Source organism: Diplotaxodon limnothrissa, linkage group LG16 (assembly GCF_057381915.1).
Source record: "Diplotaxodon limnothrissa isolate DT_005_m linkage group LG16, D_limnothrissa_male_GT1.1, whole genome shotgun sequence".
In the NCBI taxonomy this organism is placed as follows: domain Eukaryota; kingdom Metazoa; phylum Chordata; class Actinopteri; order Cichliformes; family Cichlidae; genus Diplotaxodon; species Diplotaxodon limnothrissa.
In genome coordinates this window covers 9,262,691-9,276,982 of record NC_140611.1, presented here as the reverse complement: position 1 = coordinate 9,276,982, position 14,292 = coordinate 9,262,691, and the positions used below count along the sequence as shown (strand labels likewise).

The 14,292-nt window shown below is 38.8% G+C and overlaps 2 protein-coding genes across 2 annotated transcripts; both read right to left on the bottom strand.

Annotated features, from left to right (window-relative positions):
* Positions 1-985: 985 nt before the first annotated feature.
* On the bottom strand, positions 986-1,912 carry LOC146615720 (olfactory receptor 6N2-like). The gene has a single exon (XM_085374616.1). The coding sequence runs from the start codon at positions 1,901-1,903 to the stop codon at positions 986-988; it is 918 nt and encodes a 305-aa protein (XP_085230742.1). The 5' UTR covers positions 1,904-1,912.
* A 1,657-nt stretch (positions 1,913-3,569) lies between these two features.
* Positions 3,570-5,810, bottom strand: LOC146615719 (uncharacterized). The gene is made up of 4 exons (XM_085374680.1): positions 5,403-5,810; positions 5,088-5,243; positions 4,179-4,271; positions 3,570-3,906 (listed from the first exon to the last, which is right to left on the bottom strand). Exons 1-4 carry the CDS (start codon positions 5,745-5,747, stop codon positions 3,595-3,597), a joined length of 906 nt encoding a protein of 301 aa, XP_085230806.1. The 5' UTR covers positions 5,748-5,810; the 3' UTR covers positions 3,570-3,594.
* Between the last annotated feature and the right edge of the window lie 8,482 nt (positions 5,811-14,292).

Sequence of the window (14,292 nt, the reverse complement as noted above, 5' to 3'; positions counted from 1 at the left end):
TAAAAGTGCTGTTATGAATTGTGTGCCTACCACCCTAGGCAAGACCCGTGGTGCAGGGTGTGCAAAGATGCACCTGAGACAATCCAACACATAACAGGAAGGTGCAAAATGCTAGCAGGCAGGGCATACATATCATGCCATAACCAAGTGGCCGGCATATTATACAGTAATGTCTGTGCCGTGTATGGCCTGGAAGTCCCGACGTCAAAAATAAAAAGACTCCCCCTAGGGTGGTCAAGAATTAGCCAAGCTAAGATCTTGTGGGACTTCCAGAAACAGACGGACAAAATAGTGATGGCTAACCAACTGGACATTGTGGTGGACAAGCAGCGGAAGGGGGCTGTAGTGATAGATGTGGCGGCACCGAATGACAGTAACATCAGAAAGAAGGAACACAAGAAGATGAAGAAGTACCAAAGGCTCAGAGAAGAGCTCGAGAAGATGTGGAGGGTGAAGGTAACAGTGGTTCCAGTAGTAATTAGAGCACTTGGAGATCCAAGATCTCTGTCCAGAAGAGTGCAATCCAAGGAACAGAAAGGATACTGCGCAGAATCCTCAAGCTCCCAGACCTCTGGTAGAGGACCTGAGCTATATGTATATGTAATATTTTGTTATAATTTATAGAATTTGAAAAACTTTGAAACTTTGTTTTTTCTTTCATTGATATTGATATGTCAGTTACAATACAAAAAATGCTTGTCAGCATAATAGACTGGTAGCAATTGATTCATTTTACTAAATTATATTTATTCATTTACACAATAGTAAATTAGAATCTGTGACAAAACAGACAGGAAAATGTGAAACGCGGGCATATGAACTATTTAGACTTCAAAGATTACCAGCAACAGTTTAATAAATTGTTTATCTTTGTATAATGACCATTATGTTCGCTATCAATCTTGCATGTGAAATCAGAGCTAAAGTACTCCATTATCTGAAATGCCATTCATTTGATAATACCAATGCAGTAATACCAGTTTTATTAAACTTGACACAACAATGACTTGATATGTCTAAAAATCTCATTCATTTTGAGTCCATATATGATTGGATTTAAAAGAGGATGGAATAAAATTGACTGAAACGTCAATGTCAAGCGAAGAGTTTTCGACAGATCGGAATCCAGTCTAATTATAACTGAATCAAAAACAATAAAACATGAAAAGTTGATTAACACCAGCAAGTGGGGTAAACATGTCTTTAGAGCTTTTCTCCTTGTTTCTCTACAACAATTGTAAGATATTCTAAGAATCCTTATATATGTAAAAAGTATGAAAAGCATTGGTAGAAGGGCAATATTTATCAACGTGACCACACCATATATAGATATTGTGACTGACGGCACACACTGAAGCCTGTAAATTGAATTGTTACAAAAAATTCCTGTCAGAGTAAAACTACAGAGTTTTATATTAAAATAAAGCACAAATGACACTGCAATCTCAAAAGCAGGTATAAGCCAAGCTAAAATCAGAAACACATTTATAGTTATTCTATTCATAATAACTGGATATTGCAGGGGTTTGCATATAGACACATACCTGTCATATGCCATTGCTGCCAACAGTAAAAACTCTGACCCAGCTGAGGTGTAATACGAAAATCCTTGGAAAAGACAGAGTGGATACGATATAGTTTGTTTTTCAGACAAAACATCAGATAAGAGCTTCGGATAGATAATCATGCTGTAAAGAACAGAGTTGATTAACAAAGCTGCAATAAAAATATACATTGGCTCATGAAGGTTTTTGTGAGTCCAAATAAGGTACACTATAGTGGAATTAAAGCAGAGTATCAGAATATATAACGTGAATATAACCACAAAATAAAGGTATCTGTATTTGTGCAATTCTGCAAACCCACCAAGAGTTAACAATGTTACATTTAATTTAACATCCATTGATTAAAAAATGTTACTGACTATAGAATTTGATTGCATAAATGGTATTCAAGAATAACAAACCAAAAGATAAGCCTTAAAGTACTGTATTAATATATTTCCTGCACCGAACTGAGAAGGTAAGTGACTATGTGGCTTTGTTTTATCAGAAAAACTTCCATCCTCTATGGGACTCATTAAGTTCTCCACTAACATGTAAACAACTTCAGGGAATCTGACGAATTGACGTTTATAGTCCTATGCCCTTCATTTTGTTTGCCCATGCATTTTTTTTTTTAAATTCGCGGAACTAGTATAGGCTTAGTATAAAAGCAAAAAAGCCACGGAAACCACTACTGCCTTCACGCTCAACATTTTCTCAAGCTCTCTTCTCAGCCTATGATAAGTCTCAAGCATATTGTGTTCCTTCATCCTCATGTTGTTAACACTTGATATAGCTATATCTATCACTACAGTCATCTCCCTCTGCTTGTCCACCACTATTGCGTCTGGTTGGATAGATATCACCAGTTTGTCTGTTATATCAGGAAGCCCCAGACTTACACTCAAAAAAATAATTCATTGGATGAACTTAATTTCATCTTGCCACCTATATTCCATCTAAACAAATCATGTTAAATCAATCCATCTTGATTGTGTTGTTTCAACACTAAATATGTTTGTAAGTGTAACATAATTTAAACATTAACATTCAGTTAATTTGATTTTTATTCAGTTAACATGTTTGTACCAAGTTAGTCTAATTAAATTAATTTAAATTCATGCTATATTGTTTAAACACTTTGGCACATCAAAAGTCAGTCTTGTTACATGAACTAGTAAAATATTTGTTTGTTACACCAATGTTAATCTTGTTGAATGAACAAATGTAATTTATGTCTGTAGTACTTACACCAATCATGTTTCAGTTAGTGTTTGTATTGCTTATGTAAACATTACTTTTAATTAAATTAATGAAACATACATAAATGATAACTTGCAAAACCATCTTTTATTTTGCTTGAACATTCTTAAAACAGTTGGCAGGATCCCAGTTCAGCCTAGCTTTCTCCCCTTTAACGATCTCATACCAAGACCACAGAACTTCCAGATCAAGACATGCTGACTGAAAGAAAAAATACAATAAAATAACCCTAACCCTAATAATAAAAATGAAATAAGTCTGTTGAATAGTTTGCAGACAAAAAATATTATCCCCAAAGCAACTTTCGTAAAATGTAGTAAAATATGCATTGCAAACAACAATATGAATTTTAACACAATTTAAAGCTCAGACATAACATTCAACATTACTATAATATTACAACATTACTATGTTGCTTGCATACATTAGTCCTCCATTTAATCAGGCTGTATCCATTAATAGTGACTTTATGCTATTTAACGTGTGGAGAAAACATTCAATTTTGAGCATAACTGCACCACTCAAACAATTTGTGAAAACCAGTGTGCATTTGCCTTTGTAACAATTGCCATCTGGCAAAAATCAGTGTTTACACTTCAAGTGTATAAGACTTTAAGTTATGGACGAACAATCTTTGTGTAATAGCCACAGAGCAAACCACATAGTTTATATGAACATTTTATAACTTACAATTTTAAACTTTAAAACAGTAAACACATATTTGCATTGCAGAAACCTTGAAAAAAAAAAAAAATATCTGGCTTGCATGAGTCCGTTTCAAGCTCATTCACCCCATTAGCTTGTTTTTTAGGAACTGTGCCTTGGATGACAACCTCTGTCCATCCAGCTTCATGATAATCTTTTGCAAGACTTCAAAAGTGCATTTGAGCTCCGGTGGGTAGCTTAGGTTCAGACAGTATATCAGTCCAAATAACAGAGCACAAGCAATTGCAATGCTCCTCAAACCAGTGAGAACCTCCACGCCTTCAATCAGGACACCGATGTTCTCTGGGTCATCTCCAGGCTCCGCACCCTCCTGATGTATGACATACACTCCCATCACAGTTTGTTCCATGGCTTCAGTGTTGGCCTCAGTGTTCTGTGACGTAAAATATAATAATACATTTGTTTGAGTCTACATATGAAAAAAAAAAAAGGAATTCAGCAATCAGCGTGAATATGCTGATATATTTACTAAATTCTATGTCTCTGGTTTCACACCTCAGAAATTTGACATGAAACAAAACAAGGACCAATTGCAATATCTTTTATTCACACGTGTTGTCACATTTTACCATTTCATATATCGAAATTACCCATAACTCCTGGAGCAAATTACATAACACAGAACAACTTGTGAATATAACTGACCGTATATTCCTTCACAAGTTTCTCATGGTCTTCATTCAGGTAGACACACAAGGACTTCAGGATGCATGCTCGTCTTGTATGTATTGTGTCATCCTAAGAAAAAAGGGAATCCATAATGACAATATTTAACTTTTAGGCAGCAGTTTGAAAAAGGAATACTTAGTTTGGAAGAGTCCAAAAGGCCACATGGTAAATAGACTGGTTCTTATATAGCGTTTTTCTACTCAGAGCACTCAAAGCTGCCTTTATACAACAATTCATTCACCCAATCACTTTTTCTAAACTGTTTAAATGGCCTGTATTTATATAGCACTTTACTAGTCCCTAAGGACCCCAAAGCGCTTTACATATCCAGTCATCCACCCATTCACACACACATTCACACACTGGTAATGGTAAGCTACATTGTAGCCACAGCCACCCTGGGGCGCACTGACAGAGGTCGAGGCTGTCGAACACTGGCGCCACCGGGTTTAGTGCTTACTGTCTAACATTCATACACATTCACACTCCGATGAATGCATCGGTGAGCAACTTGGGGTTAGTATCTTACCCAAGGATATTTGGCATGCACACTGGAGGAGCTTGGGACCAACCCGCCAAGCTTCTGATTAGTAGCTGACCTGCTCTACCACCTGAGCTACAGCCACCTCAAAACATCTGTCTAAACCAAATCAGACACAAAATGAGGCAACACTAATGTTTTTTTGGGGTTTTTTTTCCCCATTTTGATCAAAATTAACCATACGATTTTATCAATTACTTATTAATATAAGACTGATGCTTATATAATTTGTATAAAATATGAAAACCTCTTAGGACTTTTGCCTACCATATGTATAGATATCTTTGCTCATAAAATTGCCAGATTATGGGCATAAAAAGTTCTTAAGCACAGATCTAACCCACCTTGGAGATGGCCACCATGATGTGTCTCATTTTTCTGCCAGCCACCCCACCTTTGCCTCGAAAGAGCTCCATCATGCGTGGAGTGTACAAGTCTAGCTCATAAAAGAATCTAGATAGCAGCGGTACTGTCGATATGCGCAGGAATTCCTTGTCAATCTGAAAAACATGAACAATGCACTTATAATATGCACCAGAGGAAGGACATACCAGGAATTATTAGCTGTTTTATCACTATGTTATGTCAATATTAGTGAAGCAAGAAATAACTGGTCAACCATAAACACACTCTAAAAGTTAGACATATAGGACATGCACCTCTTTCTCGGTGAACAGAGCTGGCCATCTGCTTTTAAAATCTGCAATAAAGGGCTGTCCTTGAATAACTTCTTGCCTTCTGTACGAAAAAGTCTTCTGCATTTTCATTGTCACTATATTGTCATTGTTTCTCTTCTGAACCTCTGAAAGCAGTGCAATTCTCTCTTTTTCCAGGCTGTCAGTGGTTTCTCCTTTTGGATACTGCGGACAGTAATTGACTTCTGCTCTTCTAGGCTTTTTCACATTCAATGCTGCCTTACTTTTGTCTTGGGCCTTGTTCTTTAGTGAATTTACCAACACCTCAGCACAGCCCAGGCCTCTTAGTTTGGTCCGGACATTGGCCATTTTATACTTGAGGCTAATTTTCCAACCATAACAGCCATTAAAGGATCCCTGCTCCCTCAGACAAGGATGCTGTTTGACAAGGGCTTCTGCAACTTCATTCAGGTCATTGTCAGTTGGATAGACTTTAAATTTTATTATTTCTTCAGCCAGCCTTTCTAAAAGGTGGGATTTCAGTTTTGGTGAGGGGGTCAAATGAGTTCCACCAGCAATGAACTCAGCATTGGCCTTTTCAAGTTGCAGTTCAGCCTCATAGCTGAAACAAGGGACTGTGAAGACACTTGGCCACACTGACAGTCTTGTAGACGGTGATGAACCTGACGATGAAACGGGCCTTGTATTGTCTGTGTCTGAAGAGCTTGAAAAGGAATGTGTTGGACTTCGCACTGGTTGACATGTCACTCCATCTTCTGTAAAACTTTGCAACTGCACACTATCCAAGTATACAACCTTTAAAGTTGCTTTATCATTAATTTCAGAGATCGCAGTCAGATTTACAAAATCATTTCCGAAATCAGGATCTTGATATTGAAGACGAAAATCCTGTTGCACTCCAAAATTTGTCTTTATTTCCTGACACAATTCCTCAATGGAGTCTGATATCCCAGCTGGTAAAATTAGTTTCCTGGCATCATCTTCTCCGAGAATGATCCTCAGTCTTATGGGCTGGGGCATCATGCTGACCTGGACAAATATCAAATATTTAAAAAATAAATAAAGATGTACTCATTGACTATTGTGCGAGTGTGTGTAACAAATTCTAATGTCAACGATAATTTGATGATGTCACCTTGGCCTCGAGGAATTTTTTTACTGGAGAAGTGAATAGTGCATTTTCCAGATTTGTCTTGCATTCTTCTAATTAATGACAATTCTTGCATAAGATGCTTAAAATAAATCTACTCTCAATAAATTAAGTAGCAATTGGTCTGCAAAGTATGATGTATTATTTACTGTGCCAGGTGATATAGGGGGAAAATACTTACAAACATCACTCCTGTTTACCCTGCAAGTTAGTGTGTCTCTTCAGAGTAACCAGACGCAGGCCTCCCACTGAATAGGCAGCTAACGGGTAGTCATCGAGTAGTTCCCCATGCTCAATCAGAGACACCTCTCTCGCATGTGACATGTCAAGCTCAAAAGCTCTGAAGTGCTCTCGATACCAAGCAGAGAACTTTTTTACAAAAAAGTATATTCTGCCATGCAAAATAAAAATCTGCAGAATTTCTGCAAACTCTGGCAAACCAAATATTTGCCCATGAACAACTATCATTCCTGTGCTGTAGTTCATGCCATTGTATGACACGCTTTTTGTAATATGGACATCAGTTTCATCTGGTAATCTTTGCTTTATAGCTACTGCGATATCACTTTTCAGAACATCAATTGGTACTGATGAGCCAACATTTACCATTAAAGGTGTCTTATGGTCAGAAGAGTGCAAGTCAGAGGCAATCACGAGCTGATGTTTTTTGGCAAGTGTAACAGGTATGTTCTTAAAACAGTTTGTATGGCGAGCAATTTGTTTAAAAAAAACTATGTTTCGCCTCAAATCTCATTGTCCATTTGTGGACAAGAGGCCCAAAATGCCGAATCAGAGCAGGGTAGTGCTCCAAATAATGATGTTTAGGGAGAAGACTGTTGTTTGGAAAAAGTTCTTGGTATCTCTGGCGATGTTCACTGATTTTACACTCAAGGTAGGAAATCGACTCATCAGACTGGACAGGGGCTACAACAAGCTCCACAATGTCCTTCAGATCCAAAACAATATGCCATGCAGGTTCATCCTCTGGAACAAGTGGACCAATAATTAGAGGCAACAAACGAAGCAGAGACCAATTTTCATGTGCATTTCCACCAATATTTTTTTTTAATGAGAAAGTCTGGGGAATTGCATGAGGCCGGTTGGTTTTATCTGCCCATTTATACTCAAAATTTTGGATCAAGTTGTTAAGTTTTTCTAAGGTGAAATACTTTTTAGAGATTAAAAAAGAAAAACAATGCGCAAGCTCCACTGGTATTATGCCCTCTAGCAGATCATGTGCTACATCTGGAGGGTAGCCTGCAGTGACATGAAAATGGCTCAGATTCTTACTCAAAATACAATCTCGCTTAACTCCACAACAAGCACTTGCTGTTTCTTGTGCACGCTTCAAATGGAATTCATGAAGTTCCGGTGTTCTATGCTCAAAATCACCAGCAGTCACAGACTTTATTTCAGATTTTTTAGCTGTACAGAATCTGCATATGTATTCAGCAGAAAAACTTTCCACAAAACCTGCCAGCCCATGGGCTCCTAGGTTGTCAGCTATGACGCAGCTCACAGTTCCTTTAATTAGGGCTGAACGATTATGGAAAATAATCTAATTGCGATTTTTTGCCCCAATATTGCGATTGCGATGCGATTATTTTTTAAGGTCTTTGTCTTCTGTATTATTAAACAAAGACAAGCAATACATCATATAGTATGGCCAATACTATATTACATTAATTTTAAACTGTTCTTTCCTGGAAGACAGACCTCTGTTATGATGACATGAGGTGATGCATGAATTGATGACTGACATTTTTATTTAACTTCTTCAATCACAGCAGTATATTTGAACATACACAATAGTTTATTTTTAGCTTACAAACATCTGAGCATAAAGTGCTGACAAGGAACCCTGGTGTAAACATTAAAATGAAAGTCAGTACAATGTGCAGATTGCAGAAATATACATAAAAAAAATCAGTGGCTTTACCACACTCAGTTTTTCGACATCTGTGAACTACTAGACAGTCATTCAATTAAAAAATAATATTAAATAAATAAAACTAATAAATAAAAAATACACACATCTTACTGATCTCTGCAGTCAGTAACATTACACATAAAGTGCAAACATAATAGCAATTGTATAAACACACACACAAACACGCCTTTAAAGTTTAAAGGCGTGAAATTGGACGGTCTAGTTCTGATTAGCGTCACCGCTGTCTCGGTGGAGTTTAATAAACTCGGCCGTCTGCTTCTTGCTATCTAAAATATAACCAGACACTGGTGTAAATTCTCGACTGTCTCATACTTCTGTTTAATAAGTTTTCTGTTTGACGTTTAGTCAGCTGTGTGAAAACCAAGGAGGAACCCACCCGGGGGATTAATAAAGTTTTATTTTATCTAATCTAATAACTTTAATCTCAGCCAAACCGATTTACTCACGAACAAACAAAACACTGAAAAAAGCCCAACAATAACATTTTTAGGTTGTCTAAGTGACTTATATATTACGTTTAACCCGAGCAGCGAAACTCCGCGGTGATCTGAAAATGATGTGCCGGGAGTTGTGCCGTTCTCGGCCGCATCAGTAACCCTTGAGCTCCCGGCTAGCTGTCGAGCTGGTGGGTAGCAGACGCCTCTGAAAACGTCGAAGCACTTTTGCAAATATGGGATATCTTGATAAACCGAGCAGATATTTGATGTTTACACAACTACTTTCTCGCCTGAAAATATGTTAAAAGTTTATTTTGTGACCCAGAAAGATTAGTATGAGTAATTTTAAAACTTAGTAGCGGCCGCCATTGCTGGAAACTGGAGTTTGGCTGGGCCGCGCTATGAATTCTGGGATATGGTAGTAATTTGGACAGCCTTCGGCGCGTCGCTGTGACGTAATCGGTCTACAAATGCGGCCTCAGGAGGATGCAGCCCATGAATTGTATAATATAATCGCAGTATAATCGCAGCCTTTGCGGTTAGAAAATTGCACTTGATCATGTCGCGATATTATCACAAATGCGATATATCGTTCAGCCCTACCTTTAATACACTCGTTCAACTGACTGATGAACACACCATGTTGCTCCAAAGTTACCAGATCTCTCAAAAGTGGATCAAAGACTTTTTCAAACCCAAATGTCCTCAAATCTTCACTCTTGCAAAGGATTGCCAAATAAATGGATGAAAGGGCTGAATGAGAACCAGGTGGTAAATTGCCCAAGACCCAATATACACCACAAAGCTTGTGCTTTTTCCGTGAGGTCCCAAGAGGATTACAAACCTCAAAATCATCAATATAAAGGTTAATAGAAATTCTCAACTTCTCACCATCTAGAAAGCTATTTCTTTTATAATGCTCCCCATCTCGAAAAGATCTGTAAACCCTCTGATCACCATTCAGATTCTCTCTATTTTCTTGAGCTATTTGTTCTTCAATCACTCTATCCAGCAATTTATTGTGACTCAATATTTCCTGCAATAACTGTAATAAAGGGATGTACTGAAATGACTTCCTTTGGTCTATCGATAAAAAATACTCAACAGGCTCTACAACCCTAAAATTTTGTATGTAGTATAGTTTTCTTTTATAAGGAGTGGCAAGAGGGCCACACTTTCCCAATATTTTAGCCACAGGGTTAGAAACACATACAGAATTTGCAAGCTCTTCAATAACAGCCTGACTAATATGGAGGTTATGGCTCTTAAAAATTTCTGTAATTGTACGTTTTGTCAGAGGTACACTAGCTGAACTCAACAGAAAAACTAACTCCTCTAAGAACTCATCTAATCCTTTTGCTGGAACATGAAATATGTGTTCCAATTTCAACAATATTACTGCTAATTTCCGTTCAATTAGTTCGGGCTGATTTTCAACAGCACTATTATCACATTCTGTCACTGACTCACTTTCAAATTCACCATAGGATACATCTTCAGAACAGCTAGCCCTTACATTATCAGAGGACTCTATCACTTGAACTGGGTCCACACGTGTAACTACACTGGCTTTAAAATCTTTAAGTGTGTGTGGATGATGCTTCCTCTTTTTGTGTGTATAAAATGTATTGTAAATATTTGTCTTGAAAGGGCAACCAAGAAACACACAACTAACTGTCTCGTTACTTCGCAGATGTGTTCCAATATGGACAAAAAAATCTCTCTCAGAGAAGACGTCACTGCAGTCACATAACTCACATTTAAAAGTTACTGAACTTGAAGCTGTCTGTGTAAACTGAGATGAATGAGCTTTATAGACATGAGTGTTCAGTCCACTCCAAGTCTTAAATGTGCACGGACAATTAACATATATGCACAGATAATGTTGACCTATTCCGTAATGATGATGTAGTTTATAATGTTGAAGTAATTTGTACCTGCTGCTCTCTCTGGTAACACAATGCTTGCACTGCCACATACACGTCACTGATAAAAAATGAAATATGCATTAGAAAACGTCAAGGAGATTAAACTTCTGCATCATCCAAAAAAAATAAATAAATAACATAATAATAATAAGGCAAACATGAACTTACCATGTATTGTTGAGGAGGTGCATAAGAATCTCAGAGCATGGGAATGTGGCTTTATTTTGTGATGTATTTCTGGGGAGAGAAATTAATTAAAACAAAGTTATTACTCTGACAAATTTGTGTTAATATCTACATACTGTGAAATGTGAAGACTGTTACGGTGCGTACACACCGAACGCGATAGACGCGACCAGAGCTTCAGGTTTACATGTAAAGTCAATGGAGGAGCACGATGAAGCGCGACTGGGGGTCTAGCTAAACTTCGGAAGCAGATTTGCATTGAGAAAACGCTTTTCTGCCTACTTCACACGACTGACGCCTTTGAAGCGCGAAGTAAAATACGCACTGCAGTTTGTGTGGTGCATTTTGTGCATTCGCGCTTATCACGTCTACCGCTCGAGTTGGTAAAATCTGCGGGACAGCAGCTTCTCAAACTCGGCAAGGGACAGAAGGTGGTACAGCTGAAAGCGGCCGTCATCCAGACGGAGCTTCTGGAGCAAGTGGTGAAACTCACCAAACTGCTCACGCTTGTGGAAGACCTGATGGACCCAGGTACAGTGAGGACGTCCTTTAGGCACTGCTCTGCTCTCCACAGCAAATAGAGAAGGGAGACTTTTTCTTCAAACGCTAGATTGACAGCTGCCATTTTAATAACATACCGTCTGGCACTACTTCCTCCCAGATCTCTTCTTCATACGAGTGAAAATTGCATATAAACCTCGACCAGTTCATGCTGGACGCGCTTCGAGGTGCAAATGTGCACGAGATCAGCTAGGGGCATCTATCGCGTTCGGTGTGAACGCACCGTTAGTCAGCCTAATGCAGAGCACCAGAGAAACTATAACCCAAACAATTATCCACCTAAATCATTCTGAATTCAAAAATTAAGTGAATATATTACAAAAAAAGAAAATGCACATGCAATTATTGTGACAGATTTTATCTTACTCCTTGTTATTAACTCCCCTAAACGCTGGTTTAGTTGAATTAAACCTTTCATCAATCCAGTTAATGCGGTTGCCCGCGACTAAACTCCACTGACAAAAACAGGAATTTTAGATAGAGCATCATAAAACACTCATAAAATCACCAAAACCATGTCGGTCAGTCTTACCACTACTACCAACAATCACCAACTCCGGTTAAGCAGAAAGTAACCCTTCATTCATGGAGCTATATGCGAAGACGTTACGGCTCTACGCGGCTTTCCCGCTCTTCAAAGTTAGCTAACTCCAGAGAAGAAAAACAGTCCTACCAACGCAGATAACCATGAAACACACCTCATTCAAAGTCGACAGAAACAAAAACAAAAAAACGAACTTACCAAAATAACCTCATCAGTTTTTGCTCTGTTGCAACAATTAGCGACTCCGGTTAAGTTTTTTAAAAAAAACATTAAATTCACCGACTTACATTTGAAAAATGTTTGGGTCTACAACCTCCCTGCTATATATAAATCTCCACACTACACAGGTAAAAATTTTTAACTAATAGTATTTATCTCTCACTCCACTAACCTAAATAAATATATCAAGAAATATTACTTACCTCACTATCAGGTATGCCAAAGAAGTAACTCCACGTGCGCTCGTTAACTTCTCAACGGACCTTTCCGCATCCGGTGGGCGTGGAGCATGCGCAATACATGACGCTATCAGAGCCTTTGGTTTGATGGACCTCATTCTCATTGGATTGCCATGAACGAATTTAACTCATCAAAGTTTTCTTTGATTTATATTCAACAAAAAAGAATGAATCATTTAATGAGCATAAAAATGATTTCTTCATGTGATGTAAACATATTACTACTTTGTTAATCAAACACATGCCCTAGTTGATTTTTTTGAGTGTAGCTTGGTCATTTTCAGCTACCTTGGGGGATGTATCCCATTTTGACCTCTGGATTTCCAGGACATTGCTGCACAAATGTTAATTGATATACTTCCAGCCAACCTGCACCTGCTGTTATGTACTGGATTTTTTCAGGGGCATCTTTGCACAGTCTGGGGGTTTAGCCTGGGGTAGCAGCCTCTAAGGATCTTATGCTTAGAGCTTGTTCTTGTGCTGCCATGATTCATGCCTCTGTGTTTTGTCTTTCGGTTCAGCCTTGTCCAGCCACTGGTAGGATTTCTGGATGTCAGCCATGTTTTCTATCTGCTGGTGGTCCATACTGTATGGGGATCTGTCCTTCCATGATGGTTCATCTCCTTGCTCCTCTTCTTTCTAAGGTTTGGCTGCCTGACGTATTCACTAAGCACACATGGCCATCTTCCATATGTACTCATGGATGAGCATTGACTCATCCTGGATTGTGGTTCTGATACTCACTAGTCCTCAGCTCCTTCCTTCCACTTAGCTTACAGTCTCAGCCAGCCAGAAACAAAACACCTGTATATTCTGTGAGTGTGCCGATCACAAATCGGAAAACTGCCCAAATAATGACACGCTTCAAAGAAAGGGCAAGTTAAAGAGAATGGGGAGATGTTTTGTGTGTTTGGGACAGAAACACATTGCAAGATTCTGTAAGACCAAGAATGTGTCCTGTGAGAAATGTGGACGGAGACATCACGTTGCTGTGTGCGGTGGTGAAAGGGTGGATGTACAGGCCCCATCCCAGAAGCAGTGGTCTTCTCCGTGCTCCCTCATTCAGTAAGAGTGAAACCAGGTGAACAGAACACTGTGTTCCTAAAGACTGCAAAGGTGTGGATTGAAGACCCGTCAGGCAGAAGGGTAGCTCGTTGCTTATTAGATGGAGGCAGCCAAAGAAGCTTCATACATGAAACGTTGGTGAAGAGCCTAAATTTACCAGTAATAAGGCAAGAGACATTGACACTACACACATTTGGGTCCTCCTTTCCCACAAGATCACAGCGCGGCATAGTGAAAGTTATGCTACAAAATATCTGGGATCCTAGCCAGAGTATTGTAATAGAAGCTGTGGAGACCCCACAAGTGTGCTCGGCAATAATGAAGGTTCCTGGTGAACAGATCCAGCATGAGCTTAAGAAAAGAGTACTACAACTGGCTGACTTCCCAGGATCCAATGAGGAACCAGAGCTTGCTGTCCTCATAGGAGCTGACTACTATTGGCAGATCGTGACAGGAAGGGTGGAGAGACTTACAGAAACATTGGTGGCACTGGAGAGCACCTTCGGATGGTCTGTTCAGGGTCCAGTCTCTGCATCAACTGTTACAGAGGCAGCCTGCATGTTCATTCCGTGTGAGGAAGAGAAACTCCTTTCCAAGCAACTGAAAGCATTCT